Source organism: Cinclus cinclus, chromosome 21 (assembly GCF_963662255.1).
Source record: "Cinclus cinclus chromosome 21, bCinCin1.1, whole genome shotgun sequence".
Lineage (NCBI taxonomy): Eukaryota > Metazoa > Chordata > Aves > Passeriformes > Cinclidae > Cinclus > Cinclus cinclus.
Genome location: NC_085066.1, coordinates 2,005,244 through 2,024,135, shown reverse-complemented (window position 1 = coordinate 2,024,135; position 18,892 = coordinate 2,005,244). Strand labels below are relative to the sequence as shown.

General features: G+C 41.5%; 1 protein-coding gene across 4 annotated transcripts in view; it reads left to right on the top strand.

The window, feature by feature from the left end:
- The first annotated feature begins 2,277 nt into the window (after positions 1–2,277).
- MYO1B (myosin IB) overlaps positions 2,278–18,892 on the top strand; it is an 87,815-nt gene continuing 71,200 nt past the window's right edge. For all 4 annotated transcript variants that reach the window (XM_062506780.1, XM_062506778.1, XM_062506779.1 and 1 more), the window contains exons 1-2: positions 2,278–2,412; positions 14,887–15,002. In XM_062506780.1, the coding sequence (XP_062362764.1) occupies positions 2,278–2,412; positions 14,887–15,002 (251 nt within the window). The remainder of the gene's footprint in view (positions 2,413–14,886; positions 15,003–18,892) is intronic.

Genomic DNA, 18,892 nt, shown 5'->3' with positions numbered 1-18,892 from the left:
GCAGAGGCTAGGCTACTGAAAATGGTTTTGAGCAATCAGTGTTAAATAAGTTGTCTCAGCCTGTTCAGTTTTTTCATCATTTGGGTTTCTGATATTTTCTAACCCGCAAGTCATTGAAGAATATTTTAATCATAGAATGCTGTATCCTATTGAGGAAAAAAACAAGCTGAAAATTAATCTTTGACCATAAAATGGAAATTTTCCAATATATTAATAAGTCAATATCTGTATGCAACTTTTTGATCCAACTTATAATAGTAGATGTAGCATGTTCCTGCCCCTCTTCTGCAAAACATGCCACTGAGTTTGGAAATACATGGATGTTTTTGATGGGTTTGGCTGCTCTTGTTCTCAAAATTCCCAAGCAATGAGGCATGAAGTGTGGTAGGTAGCATGTAATTTCACAATAGTAAATGAGGTATTGCACTTAGAACTTAAATTTTAGGTTTAAATTGCCCTTATTAGGATTTTTGTATTGGCTTTTTTTTTTTTTACATATTTGGCCACAAACCCATTATTTAATAAGTTCCATACTTGAGAAGGGTTTTATTTTTACAGCCTTCAAAAATTATTTGAGCATTAGTTGATATATGGGAAGTAACTAGGTCACTGGAACAAGATTGGTGGTTTAAAGAATTTGTCTTGATGGGACGCAGAAGTTGAAGTGATACCTCTGGAAAGATTCTACCTATGTTTAAATTTTTTTGGTGATTTGGAGAGGTGAACTTTTAAGAAGAGAAGTATCTTTCTCTACAAAAATATTTGCGCAGCATTTCTGTTTAAAATAAATGCTCTTTTGTTTGTTTAGCAGGGTTGACTCAGCTTTGGTTGGTTACCATAGTTCAGCACTGTTTTTGCATTTCCATGTGAATTTCTAGTAATTCCCAGGCTTGGTTCAGGTTTTGGGGATCTTTTTCTATCTCTTTGTTAGCTGCCTGTGGCGCTGCACTTCTCTTCGTTGAATTTGGAAAAAGCATCAAGCAAGACTTAAGTCTTGATCTAAAATCCCTCAAATGTCGCTCACTGATGAAAAGCATCAAATAGCTTTAGTAAAGTAGTGTCTGCTGGCAGAAGGGAGAGATAAAAGACTTTGCTTCTTTTAAATTAGTCATCTGATGGAGAGGTGCTCCAGCAAGGTAGCACTGAGCATGTGAGGCAACGGCTGCTCAATGACATTTTGGGGAACAAGAAGAAAATACTTGAAATTCAAATGCTCAGCAGTGGCGGGGGGACCAAGGACAGCCTGATAGCATTCTGTAGCTGGGAGGTGACAGCTGACCCGTGAGGTTGAGCTGTTGCTGTTTTGTGTAGCTGGGCAGTAGCTGGTCCTTGGTTTGTGTGCTCAGCAAAGCTGTTCTCTCACCTCTGGTTCCCTGTTTGCTGGCTGCCGCTGTGAATCCATCCATTCTTCAGTCTCCCCACGAAAGCTGGAAGCAGTAACTGTGTGCCCTGAGTTCTTGAGGAGCTCAGTTATCTCCAGCGTTTGGATTGGAGGGATAAAAGGCTGGGAGGATCAAATAAGTGCCAAGTTTTGGCCTGACCTTGACTCCTTTGTCTAAATGACTTCCTTTATCGGACTTGCTTGCTTTGTTTTGTTTGATCCTGGTCACCTGTTTCAAGTCCAGCTTCTGGCTTTTGCCACTCTGGTTGTATTGATGCAGTGTCTCCACTTGTCAGCTGGATTGTTGCTGCCCCATGAAAATGTTCTCTCAAGCAACAAAATTACAAGTAAATGAAGCAATTTGGTTGCTTCAGGTAGCCAGTACCAGCACTGTACTGGAATGCAGGCACTTTAGAGCCCAGGGTTCATGAACCAAGATCAAATAGTGTGTTTTTGTCTCTGCGTGGGTTCACTGAGGTGGTTTCTATTTCAGTATTAATGGGTTGGTGAAATGCAAATAAGGGTGAAAATGAAATTCAGATTAGGGTTACTGACAAATTTGAACCTTAGTTTGGAGATCCTGATGAAGCTTTTGATAAAACACAGACTTGCAAGCTCTTGAACATTGTGTTGAAGTCATCCAATGTGTCATTGGAATCTTCATTCCTGTTTCTAGGAGTTTCATGTTTAATGTACAGTGGACCAGAGAGTTAAATTTTGGGATCATGTGGGTAGGTGCAGTGACTTTGAGACTGTTCCTTGGGAACATAATTTTAATGTAGTGTTCCTTTTACTTTTATTCCTGAAGTAGTTTTACTAGGTAATGCCTGTGAATAATTAGAATAACCTTGAGCTGTTTGTTTTATTCTTGTTTCTTTTGTTTTTCCCAGGACACTATGGCCAAAATGGAGGTCAAGACGTCGCTTTTAGACGACATGATAGGGGTGGGAGATATGGTTCTTTTGGAGCCACTTAATGAAGATTCCTTCATCAATAACCTGAAGAAGCGCTTTGATCACAATGAAGTTTATGTGAGTATATTTTATAAAAAATAACATCCTATGGGGACCTATGCTGTCATTTTTAAGATATGTGTTTATTTATAAGGATACACACAGACTGAGTGCCTGAACATTATCTGTTGTATTAGGGATGTTTTAAACCTTGCTTGTGCTGTAGTCTTTCCTGTACTGCATTCTTTGCATTTGATCTTTCCCATCTGGGGTACTTTTACTTTTTTCTTTTTCCTCATTTCATGACATGGGGAACCTCTGATTTTCATAAAGAACAGTTCCAGAACTGCTGCTGACAGTAACTTTGATGCTCCTGTTGTCAGAGGGCATCACAGTTATAAATAATTCACTTACAGGGAGGGCACATGCAGGATGTTAGAGCAGACTGAAGCAGAAACAATACATGCTTGGAATATGCTAAGGGTAACTTAAATATCACCTCCTAGCTTTTGACTTGCAAAAAGGTTGTGTTTATTAAAATGGTTGGATTTTAAACTAAATACAATGGGTTTGGGTATATGTGGAACTAACCAAAGTCTTCAGGCATATCAGTGATGATCAGCAGGAGAAATGTTGTGAACTGGCAGTTGAAACACAGGCAGCTAATGAAGAGGCAAATGGTGATTCCAGTTAAGCCTTTCATTTCCTGCTTCATCTCTTTGTTCCACTTTTTCTAAAATGTGCACGGTTTTGTATCTGTTATACTGCTTAGGCTGTGCTGACTTAATGGTTTGTAGAGACTTTCCAAGGCTGCTGGTGAGCCTAAATATTTAAGCCAAAGGATATCTATGATGTGCAAGTAACTGTGTCTGTAGCTTACTTAAAATCAAACAGGTGTTCTGTAATTAATTATAATTAAGCCTTCTCCACCTTTTGAATTTTTAGTGTGATTATATTTTTCATTATTGCTCAGCATTTGAACCATCATGGTTTTGTTATGCTGGAGGATGGAAAGGAGAAGGAATGGGAGGATCTGTGCTATTTTTGTTTGCTTCTTCTATCCCTTGATTATAATCTGTGCTTTTGTACCTCTGCTATTCATTGTCTGCCACGTTTTTCTTCTCAATTTTCTTGTTCAACCAGGCCTGCTCCTTTTTCTGTAGACATTATGTTGTTAATACACAGTTGCCCCTAACTGCTGTTGTGTCGTCTCCACAGATTTGCTCCTTTAGGTTGTACTGACAAATTAAACAATAAAATCAGATTAAGAAAAGACTCCCAGTATCCATAAAAACCTTGCTGAAGAAGAAACCAAAAAATGATGTTTGTGAAAACATTTCTTCCTCAGTGGTTAAAAAAAAATAACTTTCTTTTGTTTTTAAACTTCTGTTACACCTTTGAGAATTATATTTGCCACCAATTGCCAGGTGCCACTTTTCCCTGGCAGTGGAGGATCCTTTGGCTTGCATGTGGGAAAGCCTGTTTTTTCAAGGTCTTACAAGCTCTCTGTGTGAATCCACAACGTGAAGGTTCAGTGTTGCAGATCTTTGCAAGTATTAAAACATTCACTACATACAGTGGTGGAAAAAAGAGATGTTCCTGCCTGTGCCACATGATGCTACCAAGTATGCAAATTACTTACCTTGTGGTGCTGCATAGTTTTATTTAGCAAATCACCTGGGGGGTATTGTCTTCTCTCCCTGTCAGTTGAGTTTTGCTGCCTTGCGAAGTTTCATGCCTCTGTTGCATATTTTAGAAAATTTGTAAAACAGTAACAGTTGGAATGGTGCTCACTGTAACAACCATGTTAATTTTCAAGTACAAACTCTTCTCTACCTTGTTGCCGCCACTCACAACAACTACACTTTGCATTTCTGGTTTTAGCCTCTGAGGAGGACAATGGAGCCTCTGTTACACCTGGAAGTAGGGCTTGTTTTACCATGTAAAATCAGTAGTTTGCATCCTGGGGAAACCAAATTCCCCTATTCAAGAGCTGCTGCTTGTGCTTAACCAAGACTGCAGATTTCTGCTACTCCAACGAGCTACGTAAGAGAAATTGATCTCTCAGGATCCTTTCAGAGGGCAGTAGGAATGGATTTGTCCTTTAATGGCTCAGTTGTGGGCTTAAGTTCAGCCCTCATGTCAGTGTGCCACTGCAGGCATTTCCAGAAGTTGTGTCCAAGTGTAAAGAGCAAAGTCAAGCTGCAGCAAACCAGGCTTACCCTACATGGTTTTCTAAGCTGTTTCCTGCAGACTGAAGGCTCTGTCTGTGCTACATATGTTAGTTTTAAAAGGGAGTTGCAGTTGTAACCTTCAAAAGGCTTTATGGTGAGGAATGAGACCTGTAACGTGGATAGCTTTGAAGATGCTGTAAGGTTGACCAGATGCTGCATGATCGTGTTAGCCAACCTTGGCAGGTAAATGCACAAAGGGGGCTCAGAGGAGAGATGGGCACAAGCTTTTTTAGTGAAGTCTGTCGTGACAGGATGAGGAATATTGATTTTAAACTCAGAGAGGGTGGATTTAGACCAGGCAATAAGCAAGGAATGTTTTTATGATGTGGATAGTAAACCACTGTAACAGGCTGTGCAGAGAGGTGGTAGGTGCCCCAGCCCTGGAAACATTCAAGGTCACCAGGGAGATGAACTGTGAGCAACCTGATCTAGCTGGAGATGTCCCTGCTCATTGCAAAGGGGATTGGACTACAGACCTTTAAATATTCCTTCCAATGCAAGCTCTTCTGTGATTCTATGAAATGTGAGAGTCAGATCGAGCCATCAGTGAACAATGCCAAACCTCTCCCCTCCCCATAGCCAAAGATGACAAGATAGTTGGGCTCACTCCACTAGAAGAATTTATGCTTTTTCTACTCTCTTTCGCAGTTGTTATGTTTAATGCTGAATGTTAGATGCTGGAGATCCTAGTGCCAGCTCCATTTGCCCCTTTGAAACTCTAGATCTTCTCCGTAAGAGCTCCCTTTGCAAAAGCATTTAGATCTGGATCCTCTGGTCCTTTCCTATCATTCCAGGCATGTTCACTGTAAGTCCTTCAAGAACATTGGCAAAGTTAATGCCATGGTGCAAACAGGGCAATGAGTTCCCTCCTAAAAGTGAGGGAACAGGCTTGATTACCTGTTGTTCAATTTAATGTGTATTTGGTGGGAAGTTTAATAGACTTGGGTGTTGTGTTACATACGAGAGTGCAAAGCTGGAGGCTGTGCCTATAAAAATAAGCATGAAGGCTGGTGGAGCTGGAGTTAGGCCAAACATTCTACTAAAGACCGTCAGATTCTGCAGTAGTCTCATGTTGAGTGGCTTGGGATGGGGGGAGGGTTTGCTGGGTAACATGCATGTGTTAATTGGAAATGGGAATCTTAGAGTTTAGTCATGTCTGGAAATGTCTGAGGTATGTCTGACCAAGAAAAATCTCATTAGAAAGCTGTAATTGTTTATTATATTGCTTTTGCAACTCTTAAACTTCACACTGATAAAATTTTGCGTCGCCGTTCCACAAAAGCTCTTTTCTGTAACTGTTGGTAACAAAAGCCCGTGGGAGTCTTTCGTTAACTTTACGAAGTAAAATGTGGCTCATGGGCAACGCATTAGCAAGTAGGAAGGAATCCCACAATGTTGATTATTTGAAGGTTTCAGGGAGCACTTTGTGCGGTTAAAATGTGTGACCTGCAGACCGCATGGAAAACTTGAAATGCATTCATAAAGTTCAGTTTGTGTGTGACTGATGAATTTTTGACTTGTTCTGTTGAACTCCCTCTCTTAAGGCTTTTTTTCCCCGATAAGTTGGCTGAAATTTGCTTGCCCAATCCAGTTCGGCAGTTTTTTTTCCTTTGCAGTTTGGGATGCTGACAAATGGGAAGGGGCATCTGTCTAGATATGCATTTACAGTAACTCATGAATGGTAGAGATTTTGGATAAAATGTAGTATTTGTATTGGTCTGTAACTTATTTTTGTGCTGGGTTTGTTGCCTTGTGGGGCATGTGGAAGTGTCAAGGGAGGTGTGAGGAGTCTGGAGGGGAGTGGAGCTGCGTAGGCTCACAGGAGTCAGCCTTTAGAGGTCAGATATGGCTTTATTCTGCTGCCCTGCACATTTTTCACCACAGTTATGTTGTTTCTTGAAGTCTTCCCAAATTTGCAGAGGTCAACATTTTGTTCCTTACAAGAGAATGTTTGTTTGCTTTTTGTTCTTACAACAAAACAGAATCTTTCTCTGATGTCAGCGTTTAATTTGTATTTTCTGGTGCGTGGAGTTTGTGGGCTGCTTTGGACAGCAGCAGTCTTATGTTACTGAACATTTGTTGTTTTATCACTGAAACATTAAATATTTGGCATTCCAGGATAATAACTCTGTTTTGTGTGTTTGAGGTACCATCCTTGTGGCTACCTTCTGCTGGCATTGCTATTGTGGTGTGCTTGTTTCATAGACTGAGCTGCTTCCTGTTGATCTCGATTGCTTTAATATTTTAGGGTTAGCCTTTTTTGGTTTTGACTTGCCTTTACTCCACTGTGTCTGTCTATTACTGTTGATTCATCCCATTTTCAGCCACCCTGGATTATTTAGGACTTGACTGAATTGCTGTTAAGTACAGTGGCTTTGCTCCTGCTGCACTCTTACCTGGTATTCCAGATGTTACATTTGCAAGGACGGGATAGGAAACAGAACTACGTGAATGAGACCAATTGTCCTGGTCTGCATCAGCCTTGTGTGGCCACCCCACTGACGCTTTGAAGAAGTCTTGTGATATTGGGAAACACAAATGCAGCTTGCTGGCGAGATCTGTGTGCTGGTAGTAACTGAGTGACTGTTGAAGTTCAGTTTTATTCTCAGTTTCATTGCCTCCTGATCCCAGCATGATCATGTTCACCTTTAAAATGTTGTTGTTGGGTTGGGTGGAGTCCTTTGTTGGGTTTTGAGGAGAGTTGTTGTCCCCTGTGGATTTTGGGTGTGTGGTAGCTGCGTGTGTGCTGGCTGGTAGCAGGACTGTGCTCCTGCAGCAACATGCACAAGAATCTTTCCTCCGGCCACATCTGACCCTGCTCTCTTGCACTTTCATGGGTTCGCTTGTGTTTATCCAGCGACTCCAGCCTGGGCTGCTGGTCTTCCTTTGGGAGTTTGAGGAGTGCCAGGTGTGGTGGCTGCCCATGTTCTCAGGCAGGATGGTTTGAGAGCTGGATCAGAGCAGATCCATCTGCCTGTGATGGGAGCCCAGGGGACCTGAGCTCCCTCCCATCTCCTTCTCTTCCTCCCTTGGGGAATGCCTGTGTCGATTTGAGCAATTTTCCCATCAGTGCCTCAACAGTTTTGCCCTTTGAGGGAAGCTACTGAGCTGTAGTAATAATATTGTTGCAGCTGCCACAGGCTAGGACCTTGAAGCCTACTGCTTCCTCAGATGTGAAGAAAGGCTTGTGTGCCCAAGGCACATCTTTTGCTGTGATAGCTTGTGGCCTAAGAAGTACTCTGCCTCCCTGCAAATCTTGATTTGCTTTGTTATCTAGATAAAAATCCTGTGGGTCCTCTGGCCCTTCAGATCAGCCTGCACCAGCAAAACAAACTTTTATAACTTGCCCAGAGTCAAGAGCAAAGATTTTCACAGCAGGTTGGCTGGTTTTTACCTTGAAGTGCTTTGTGGGAGGAGAGTTATTTATCTCAAGGCAGTGCTTTGTTTCCTTTCCTTTTTGTATGGCTCCCACGATTCTGAGCCTTGTCTTTGAGGCACTGTTACTGTAGAGTTCCATGCAGTATTTGCATAAAGGAGTAAAAAAAACAGTAATAAGGATCAGAGAAAACTGGGTGTATTTGGTGTGCTGTGTATAGGGGGTCTTCTCCTCCCTACACATTCTTTCTTTTTTTTTTTTTTTGCCTCTGATGTGATACTTTGAAAAAAAGAGAGGAGAAAGTGTAGGTAATGCCTCCAGTTATACTGTTAGCTTTGCTTCAAAATTCTGTGTATTTCTTTGCTAAGGTGATAATGACATTTGGGGCATTTATTGATGGTTTCAGTGCATGTTATATGAAACCAAAACACTAAAGGAAGATTAATGAAAAACTGACAAATGAAGAAATAGAAGCAAGAGTCTCCCAGGGCTGTAAAAACATGGCTTTCACCCTGAAAAGCATAGGTTAGCCTTGGCTGCAACATAGCAGTAAGTTCCCTTTCTCTCCCCCCACACTTCATTCATACAGCAATAATGGAACATTTTGGAATGAATGCTCTCACTAATGTTTTCACCAGTGGTTTCTTGGCACAGACGTATCCCATCTCCAGCTACTGTTTGCTTGTGAAAAACAAGTATATCTCTTTTGAAAAGTGGGCAAGCACTGATCTTCAGGGGTGTTTAAACACTGTCTTGAAAATTCCTCATGTCACCTTTGGGTTGACTTCTTTACTGCTTATTTTCAGGTCTTGCCTATATTTGTATCCTGTGTAGGAACTCCTTTTGTTTGTAAAAATCATCCCAGTGTAGCCAGAGAGGAGACCAGCAGAGAAGATTACTCTGCTTCATTAATAACAGCACTTGAGTCTGTCATAATGCTATTGAGGTTAGCAGCAATGTTCACTGAGCAGGGCACAGACTTCTGTACCCTCAAGAAGCTCAGCAGAGAAACCCAATAACCTGTGCTCATGCATCCACTTCATGGACTTGCTCTGACTTGCAGTGTGGGTGTCTTTCCCTGGCAAACCATCTGCTCTTTCTTCAGGGCTTGGATCTCAAAGGGGTTACAATGCAGTTAAGGGCTTGATCCTGGCCAGTGTGGGTTGCCCACTGCTTGTCCAGGCTGCTGCTGCTTCACGGTGGCTTGCAGGCTCAAGCCCATACTGAAAAATATTTGAGCAGTGTGGCTATCTATCCTCTTTGACATAGGTTGCCTGTGTTGTGGTTGTTTGCTCTGGGATACAGATGTAGGCTTCTGCCTTTGTGTGACCTCTTTGAGCTTTGTTTCTTCAGTCATTATATCAGCCATTAACGTTCTTGGTACAGGATTGGTATTTTGTCTCCTCAGTTTGTTATTTTCCTTGATTGTTTTTCCCTTCTCATCCCTTCAGGAGCTCATACACTGCTCTTCTGGGTATTCTTTTTTTACAGCCTTTACTGTTCCGTCCAGGTTTTACAAGGCTGCCTGTCCTGGTTGATAACTGCATTAAGCACATAGAGTCGCTTACCAGGATAGTTTTTTTTTTTTTTTTCTATTACAACATACCGACTTTGTCCACTATATTTCTGGGACTAAAATGCAGTTTCCAGGAAGGTGGGCTTGAGCAAGAGAATTTTCATAGTCATGGAGAATAGGCTGTGTTTGTTCAGAAATCCAGTGATGTATTTCTCTGCTCAAGCTCCCAGCTCACTGAAGCACAAGGAGCTCTAGCCCAGCATTGCCTCAACCTGAAGTGCAGCTGCTCAGCTTGGATCACAGGTAGAGTTTATTTTGTATGTGAAACGGTGCTGGCAAACCCTGGAGTGTTCCAGGATGAAATCTGTGCCTCTTTGTTTGTTTGTTTGTCTTTTTCAAGTACCCAGCCCATCCCTCTCCACTAAGGAACACAAACACCTCCATTGCCATACACAGGAGTACAGTAAATCAAAGTCCCAAAAACAGCAATTGGCTCAGGTGGTTTTGCTTTTAGTCTTGATGTTGCTCTTTTCCTTACTCTTTTCAAATGTGTCTCTTGCAACTTTGTGTTTCCAACCTGAAAAAACACAGTGGACCAGAGGCACTGTGCAGTTAACTGTTTTGTTATGGCCAACCACAATGTAAAACAAATTTGAGCTCACAACATGATTGTTGAAATAATAGGTGATATTTTAATGCAGTACTGATCTAGCTGGTAATGCTTATTAAAATGGGAAACTTCATTATAGAGTAAAGTTGTAGTTTTAAATTTGCCTGGCTCTGTTTGAGATTGAGACAGCTCAAAAAGCTTAGAACATGTAAGTACAGGCTTCCTCTGCCATCTCCTTGGCCTCAGCTGTTCTGAACATGCAGTGGCACACGTTCTTATGAGTTGGCAAGATCCAGAATTGTAGTAGGTCAGTCAAATACAAAGGAAAATGAGTACTATATTATAAATATGATTTTCATGTGTCACATTGGAAAAAAAAAAAAAAACACAAAACCCTCCCCCACCACAATGAAAACCGTGCTGGGCAAGCCTTGGTTTTGGATTAATTCCAACAAAACCTAGTCACACTTTTCTTTGATCCTACTTTGTCTCCTATTTCAATGCATTGTTTTGGTGGCGTGATCTGAAACTCTTCAAAAGTTGTGGGAACCAAATGATTATTTGAGCATAGCCATTACTGTAGGAATGTGCATTGTATGTATATCTGGAGTATTAAAATTGGCCTGCATTAAATGGCAGAATCCAATCTAGCAATTTTATTTGACTAAAATTCCTTTGTTTTCTATTTCTGTGCTCCAAAGTTTAACAAATTGGATAAATAGAGAGAAACCTTGTCGCCCCCTGGGAATTTGGTGTACTTCCCAGGTACATTAGCACTTGGGACATTTTACAGCAGGACTGTCTTGTGTACAGCAGCAACTTCTCTGGGCTGTTGCAGGCTACAGAAGGAAAGAAGCAGTGGGTTTGTTTTTAGCAGAGCTGGCAAAAGGGACGTAGGGTACAGTTCCAAAAGGCTTGCAACAAATCCGTGTAGATGTTTAATGATTTTAACCTCTGCAGATTGCAGGCTGCTTTGCACAGATTATGCCACAGATCCAGAAAAGCTTTTAAGGATGTGGAGCAAGCTTTTATGACAGCCCCAGCTGTACAACTTCTGTGCTGCAGCCTCAACTGGTGTCAGTAAAGTTGTCTGGCTTCTGCAGATGCAATCTCCTCTCTTCTGGCCCTTGGGGCATTGCAAGTCTAACTTTGACAGGAGGAAAAATAGCTTTATTAATATACTGTATGGCAGGGTGTGAAATATTCTCCCATAAGTTGTACTAGTGCTCCCCTAAATGATCCCCTTCTTGGGTTGGCCTGCCCTGCCTCTGTCCTGTGTATCAGATTTCACTGCAGTGCTTGTGCACCCTGGCTGCAGAGGTGTTTGGGGACCTTGCACTGGGCTCACTCTAAGGTTTCTGCAGCCTCTCAGCTGCAAATGTCCAGTTTGTAGCAACAACTTTCCCTAGCCCTTGACTGGGAAGAGGCTGCTGCCTGTACATTCTCAAAAGCAGGGAGAGCCTTGTTATCAGCTTGCCATTTGAGGCTTTTTCTTAAGCCAGTCTGCTTGGGTGAGAGAGGCTCAGAAGGCTTTGCGTGGTGCCTGTAAACTCCAAGTAGCACTAAAATCTTGCCCCAGTTGGTTACATTGGTTTCCAGTCCTAGGGGGGAGAAAGTGGGACATCAAAGAGTCTTGGTCCTTGCATCTGGACCTGTATTTAGAAGTGATGCTAACAAACATTAACAGCTTTTTCAGTTGAACTGGAATTTGGAATTTTCTTCCTACTTGAGGTGTTAACCCCTTATCTGAACAAGAATGAATTGTATGTGTTGTTTTGGTGGAGAATGCATAATGTGTTGTCCTTGGAGCTGACAGAAATTTGAATGCTCTGTCTGGAGCTGATGTTTTAGCCCACTGCAGTGTTGCCACGCCAGGTGAGAGATGCACTGAGGGAGGATGAGTGAGGGTTCTTTTGTTTTGTGCTCCGAGCAAACACAGAATTCACCTTTGTGAGGTGCAATAAAGTAGAAGTTGGGAGGAAAGAGTATTATCAAGAGTCTAGTTAGCAAAACTTGAGGAGACAGCAGATCTCATCCAAACTTGCATAACGAGACAATGTCAAACCAAGAAAGAGATGAAATCTCCTGACTGTATTCTGTGCATCCATCATCATCGGGCCACTCTTCTTCTTTCATTGTTGTCCTTAAGCAGGGAAATTCAAGAATCTCTCTTGTCCCTGGGGTGCTGGTCTCTCACTACTCTTGGACGTTCTGCTTTCAGCACTGGAATGTTTCTGTGCTTGTCGCTCGCTCGAGGATTTAATCCATTTATTTTGTTTGTTTATAATAGAGTTCTGGTGGGAAGACAGATGTTATGTGGGAAAGCTATTTTCCAGATCTGTTTATCCCTGTTATGTGGAATCTCACAGACCACCAGTAGCAAGTAGCTATTAGGCATCAGCTTTGAGAGATTGGCATTTTCAGAAGAGGAAATGTATTAGCTCTTGTAAGCAGCTTTGCAACAAACCCAATGACTTCTTGGCACACTTTGGCTTGGTGTTTAAAATGGATTGGAGTAGGTCTTTGTTTCAGTATAGCCATTTGACCTTTTGAAATATTAGTATTTTAGGAAATGGCCTGTATTTGTTTGTATCTGGCAATAAAGAGCTGACTTGAATTCCCAAAATACATTGTCTAAGCAGCACTTAGCTGTGAAGACATGGTTCTAAATAAGTCTCATTTAAATGCCTGTATCCAAAATTAAAAATCAAGGTTTTCGCTTTCAGTCATCTTTCTTTATCTTGATGCCTCAGGGTACTTCAAGGAACTTAGCAATTGAATTGTATGCTATTATGGTAGCAAAATAGGGACAAATCTTTGTGTTCCAAAGAATTAATGTTTCAAAATATGACGTCCAAGATTTGGCCTTCATCTCTCTTCTGCTGATACTTTGCAACACTGGTTTCACAACAGGCTGAGCTCACAAATTCCTAAGATTTAGGAGGAAACAATTTATTAATGTTTTATCAGAGAAGAGCCCTAATTGGGGTATCCATGCACTTGGGAAGACTAGAAAGCTTCTTGCTCTTGGGCATGTGTTACTCTTGCCAGGAATCTGTAGACTTCCAAATTGCCAAGGCTGAATGTGTTGGGAGAATGCGAAGTAAACACTGTAGAAAGGCAATTTTAGCATTTCCATCTTGTCCAGCCAAAGAGATTAGACATAGTTGGAAAATTATTTCCTCCGCAGGGGGAGGATGACCACAAAACTAGAACGATTTTTTATTTTATTTGAAGAACATTTATGTAAGCACACACACTCTGGTGTGTGCATGAAAGAAGCAAAACTCTTAATTATTTGGCTGCTTCTGATCCATCCCAGGAGTAGGAAGCACTACAAGGATAAGCTGTGAGAGTCTCTGGAGGCCTCATGCCACTTGTTTTATCACTGCAGTCTGGTTTATTCCACTCAGTCTGGGACAGAAAATGCCATGTGAGTTCACAGCTTGCCTGTGCATATGTGTGCAATGGAAAATGGGAAATATTCCTCTCCTTGCTTTCTGCTTAGGACCTGATTTAGTAGCATTTAGCAGGAAATTGCTTTAGGCATGAAAGCTATATCTGGAAGGGTTGCAGCAATTAATATTTTCATTTGTTTTTGCAGCCCTGGCCATGATTTGGTGCTCTACTGGACATGCTGGTCAGTAGCAGTGGGCTCCTCATACCTCTCCTCCCATTTAAAAGTGCAACTCACAGTATTTTCTTTAAGAAATGTTGTTGGAAAAAATCCAAATGGTGATTGTACCTCAGGTGCTGAGATACCACTGCACAGAAGCCCTTTAGAATCATAGCACTTTAAAAAAACTATTGTTGTTTTGGTTTTTTTTTCTTCTGTAGTTACTGCAAATGTAATCCAAGTAACGGGGACCTGTGGCTTTTGTGTAGAGCATGTACTCCTCCCAGGGAGCACTGGTTACTGGAAAACCATGTTTCAGAAGGTGTCACTAATTTATTTCCCATCTGTGGAAAGAGATGCCAAACACTTGGGGGTTTATTGATCTTTGGTTAGTATCTGCAAGCAGGATGGAGTGGAGTTTTGGCATTTTTTGCCACTCGTTGTATTTGATTTCAGCCCCTGGAGCTGGAGGGAGGCACAGCAAGCTGTGGGATACCTGACAGGCTTAAGGATTCAAGTGGGTTTTGTCATGAGCAGACAAGGGAGTCGTGGTGTACAGAACTGGTTTTCCTTCAGGCCAGCAGTGCGTGGGATCTGGCAGAGTGAAACAACACATTTCTCTCTTTACTTTTCAAGGGTGGCGGTGAATACGTTGAGATTGTGGAAATAAAAATTGCATTTCGTGTCTGCTGAGGAACCATGACAGCGCTTTGTCTGGCTTGAACCCTGACATCAACCTCTCCTTTGGCAGAAACCTGTCTGAGGCCGTTCCCATTCAGGTTTCTTCTGTGCCTGAGGCTTTGACAAGGCAACAAGAAGTTGGGAAGAGGGGCACAGTGCAGTGCCAGCCTTCCCTTTTGGGGTTCGGTGTGAGTGCCCCAGGGCTGCGGCAGAGCTCGTGTGACATTTGCCATGCAGATGGAGTCAGTTCTCCATGAACATCTGTGTCCTTTTGCCTTTCCCTCCCCCAGCTGAATTAGTCACAGAAATACAGTACGATCGGGCTTTCTTGTAGAAAATGTTCACAGGAGGCTTTATGCAGAAATAGCTGCTTGGTACCCAACAGAGAGAGTGTTTCAGAATGTATGAGCATATTTATTCATTGCTTCCACAAAACTTTTAAATTGGCAAATAATATATAAGCAGCAAAAGTATGTTGAAAAGAAAAACCTGCAATAATTTTCTCTTTTCCTTCAACAGACGTACATTGGCAGTGTGGTGATATCAATAAACCCCTACAGATCTCTACCCATTTATACTCCAGAGAAAGTGGAAGAATACAGAAATCGAAACTTTTATGAACTCAGTCCTCACATGTAAGTACAGCAAAGAAATTTTAGTTTTCATTCTGTCCAGGAACAGATGGTACCAGCTGTCTCTCTCCTGTAAAGATCTGTTGATTAAGGCAACCAAAATGAAATTCATACCACCACTCCCCCAAAATGAATTTTTATTAGCTCAGCCGTATTTTAAAGTGAAATTAAAATGAGTTACTCTTTTTCTTTTATGCTCTGAGGCCCTGGTATGTGCATTTCAGGACATTTCCTCCCAACTTGTAGCAGTAGCCAGTATTTACAGCACTGTAAAGTAAGCAGTCTGTTTTCAAGGAGATCTGTTTCTTTCAAAATCTACACTGCCTCCTGGGTGCCTCGAGGTGTTAAATATGTTTGAATAATATATTTATATATTATTTATAGAATTAATTTTTTTTTTGCCTTAGCACTTCATCTGTCACTCTCCTGGATGCATGGTCTGAAATGCAAACAGCCTAATAATCAGATCAAAGCTTCTGCTAGTTCTTGGACCTCTTGGTTCTGAGCTCTGTCTGAATTCAGCTTTTCTTTTTTTCACAGTTTTGTTTAGCAAGCCCAGTAGCTTGCTAAATTGACACAGTTCCTTGCTGAAAGAACTTTCTGCTCTGCTGATTTTTATCGGCTGCATAAAATTTGCTGTCAAATGATGTATCTTAAAAATAAAAATGTATTGTATTCTAAATGTATTTTAAAAATAAAACCCGTGAGTTGAAGTTTGTCTGACATTCTGAAAGTCAGTATATGTACTTGGTTACACCTTGAATCGAGTACTTAATAATATATTGATCTCCACATTTTTCTGTCTCTCTTGAGAGTTGGTTTTCCAGAACAGAAATGGTCAAGAGTCATTCTTGTGTGTGTTACAAGAGTCTGGACTTGGTAGAAAAGTATTTCATAAACATCATTCATCACTAGTGACAATAACTGTAGGGTCAGGTTCCCACCTCACAGCAAGGACTTCTGGAGCCCAAACACTAGAAATCTACTTTAAGAGCAGGAGATTGAAGTGAAAAAATATTGACTTTTAATTTTTGTCAGGAGATCTCAATTGCTTGATAGTAACAGATTTTCCTTGTGAGTTTGGATAGAGTTCCATATCAAGAAAAGTGTAAGCCTAATTTTTTTTGGACAGATATGATCTCTTCACAAATTTTCTTTATTTTGTATTTCTTCTGTGTTAAGAGTTTTTTCATTCTGACACCTGCTAAGTGAACAAAATATCTTTTAAAACGAAGGAATAGGGAAACCATGGGCTTTGTTATGGTTTCTATTACTGGTATATAATTTCCAAACTGTAGAAATAGAAAGTGATCTTACTTTATGGTGACCTTGCTTCCCTTCCCACCTGTCTCTACGTACTTATGGGAATTGCAGAATTAAGAGACTCACTTTTGGCTCTGCTGAAATTGGTGAATTTCTCACCATCTTCAAGAGATATTTGGACAGTATTGTAGGTGTATAAAACAAGTGCTGTGTAAAGCTGCCTTATAGCATCTCTGGCAAGCCTAAACCAATTTTCATCCCCTTTAATGTGGAGTGCCTCGTGCTGCACCTAAGGGTTTGTGCCAGTCCAGCTGCCCACTCTGCAGGCGTGGAGCTTGGTCCTTGGGTGCTGGTTATAGGTCATGAGTTGAGCTTGCAGGGTGCATGAGCCAGACCTGGGCTGTCCAGCAGCTCTGTGCTTGCCTACCCCACTGCTCAGGACAGATTTTGGGATGGAACTGGCATCACCCCATCCTTGGAGCTTGCAGCTAATTCTGGGGTTGGCTGCTCTGGCAGCAGCAGGTCCCTGCTAAGAGCAGGGTTCAGGCATGTCTAGGGAGATTGCTGCACTTCCACAGAGACCTTGCAATCTTCAAGGTGGTTCTTTTTGTTTTTTTTTTTTTTTTTTAGCTGCTCAGGAACTTTAATGAGGCGATGCTGTGAGACAAATTGCAATTTGTGGCGTTTGTTCTGCCGCTGGGGGGTAAAAACCCCCATTGATTTGTAGGAATGTATGTACTTAGTTTTCTTTGATGTGTAAATCTCTGAGCCTTGGACTCTTCAGAAGAATTGGTGGTGGGTAAGCCCCAGTGCACCTTTTAGGTGTGCCTTGAGAAAGACTTTTGGCTCCTGTTGTGTGATCCTGAGCAAAGTAAAATTCTTGATTGTTTAGAAGGAAACTAATGCATTCGACCTAGAAAGTGTGTCTAGAAGTAAAATTAGATAAAGTGTGTTTCTTATTTCAACATCTCTTTTGTATAAATACTGTAACTTTGTGCTAGCGTTGGCTAGAAAAATGCAAGCAATTACTTAAAACAAAATTTCTGGCAGTGGTTTGGTTAGAGTTTGCTATAGAAACCAGGTCAGTATGGCACCAAAACTCTTCTATCTCCTCTTGGTACAACAGTTCAAATTCTCCAATATCTGCAGTTTTGGAGAGAACATTCAAGTTTGGGAAGCCCAAGATTTAAGTGTCAGCATCTCTAGAGCAACCTGCCACGGGATGTTCCCACAGGTGCAGCTCTGTGTGAGAGTTCCTGGAGAGCCAAAATCGTGTTTTATTTCTTTCCCAGGAGTTGTGTGTGAGCTTCTGTCTCAGCTGGAGCTACCTGTGTGTGCCTCAGTGTGATGGGTAGGGAGGATGTGCTGGAGAATGTCAGCTGTCCCAGCTCAAGAGCAGGCTTGGCCAGCACAGGAAAACAGAAGGAAAAAGAGACTGAAGTTTATAATACACGAAGGACATCCATACCTGTGGATTTCCTGCCGTGTATGGTCACTGGTGGAAACACTTCAGGGAGTGAAAAATCTGTTCAGGTGCTTTCTTAGCCCTAATCTGAAAGAGGAGGGAGGGAACACCTCGTCCTCTGTTCTGTGTTTCCTCAAGAGCTTCTGTGAGAGTGACTGATGCTTTCAGTGACGCCAGTTAATACTTAATTGCAGGGCTTGGGTAGGGTTTGTTTTTCTGTTATTTTTTTTTTTTTGTTGTTTTTATTTTTTTGTTTTAATGATCTCTGGAAACTAGGGTAGGGCCGCAGTCACACTTGGAATGGGCAGCCAAACTGAATTGCTACAAGAAAGTTTCTGGTCAGGTGATTTTTGGATAGCATTATAGCTGATAAAATTTGATCCAAGGTTTTATTTTAATAGTTCATTCCTCCCCGAGTGCACTAATCCACTGCTGTTGTTGTGGCACCGTGTAATAGAAGTGTTTTTTTTCTAGGTCTCCTGGAATGCTTGTTTTCATAGTCTGTGGTTATTTGCATAGGTGTAATAGGAAGTTTACCAAGCTTTTTAATTGCTGGCTTGTTGTTTTTGTTTTAATGTTGTTAATCTTGCTGGTTTTGTCTTTATCTGCAAGGCAGGATCAAACTTGTCTCTGACTTGGCAGGGCAGAATATGACATTTCAGTGTTCAAACAGTTTGCTGCTTGATTTGTGCAGTTCTTGCACTTCTGTTCTGCTCTCTCAGTTGATGTAATTACTCTTTCAGTTGATGTAATTGCTGCTTTGCTTACTTTGTGGCTGATCTAGTCCTGAGAGCAAACCATGCTGTCTGTCTTGCTACTTTTACATCGATTTTCACTTGTGACAAAGGCAGCTGCTGGCATCTTTGAAATGAATGGAATGGGAAATCAAGTAGATTATCATCCCCCATTTTTGTAACCATCGTGCTGTATCACTTTCCTACCAGTACCAGATCTGGAGAGGAGGTGCTTTCTTGAATTTCCTGTTTTGACTTTGTCTCCTGGCTACTAGCAGCTCTCTGTCCCTGGCAGGCAAGGTGGCATGTGGCTTTTTGCTCCCCTTTATGGTCTGAGATGCCCTACCTGCTTGCTCTAAATGAATTACTGATTATTTTAAGTTGAGGGACAAAGTAAAAGTAGCAGCTGTACTGCTAATGGCCAGCTGTAT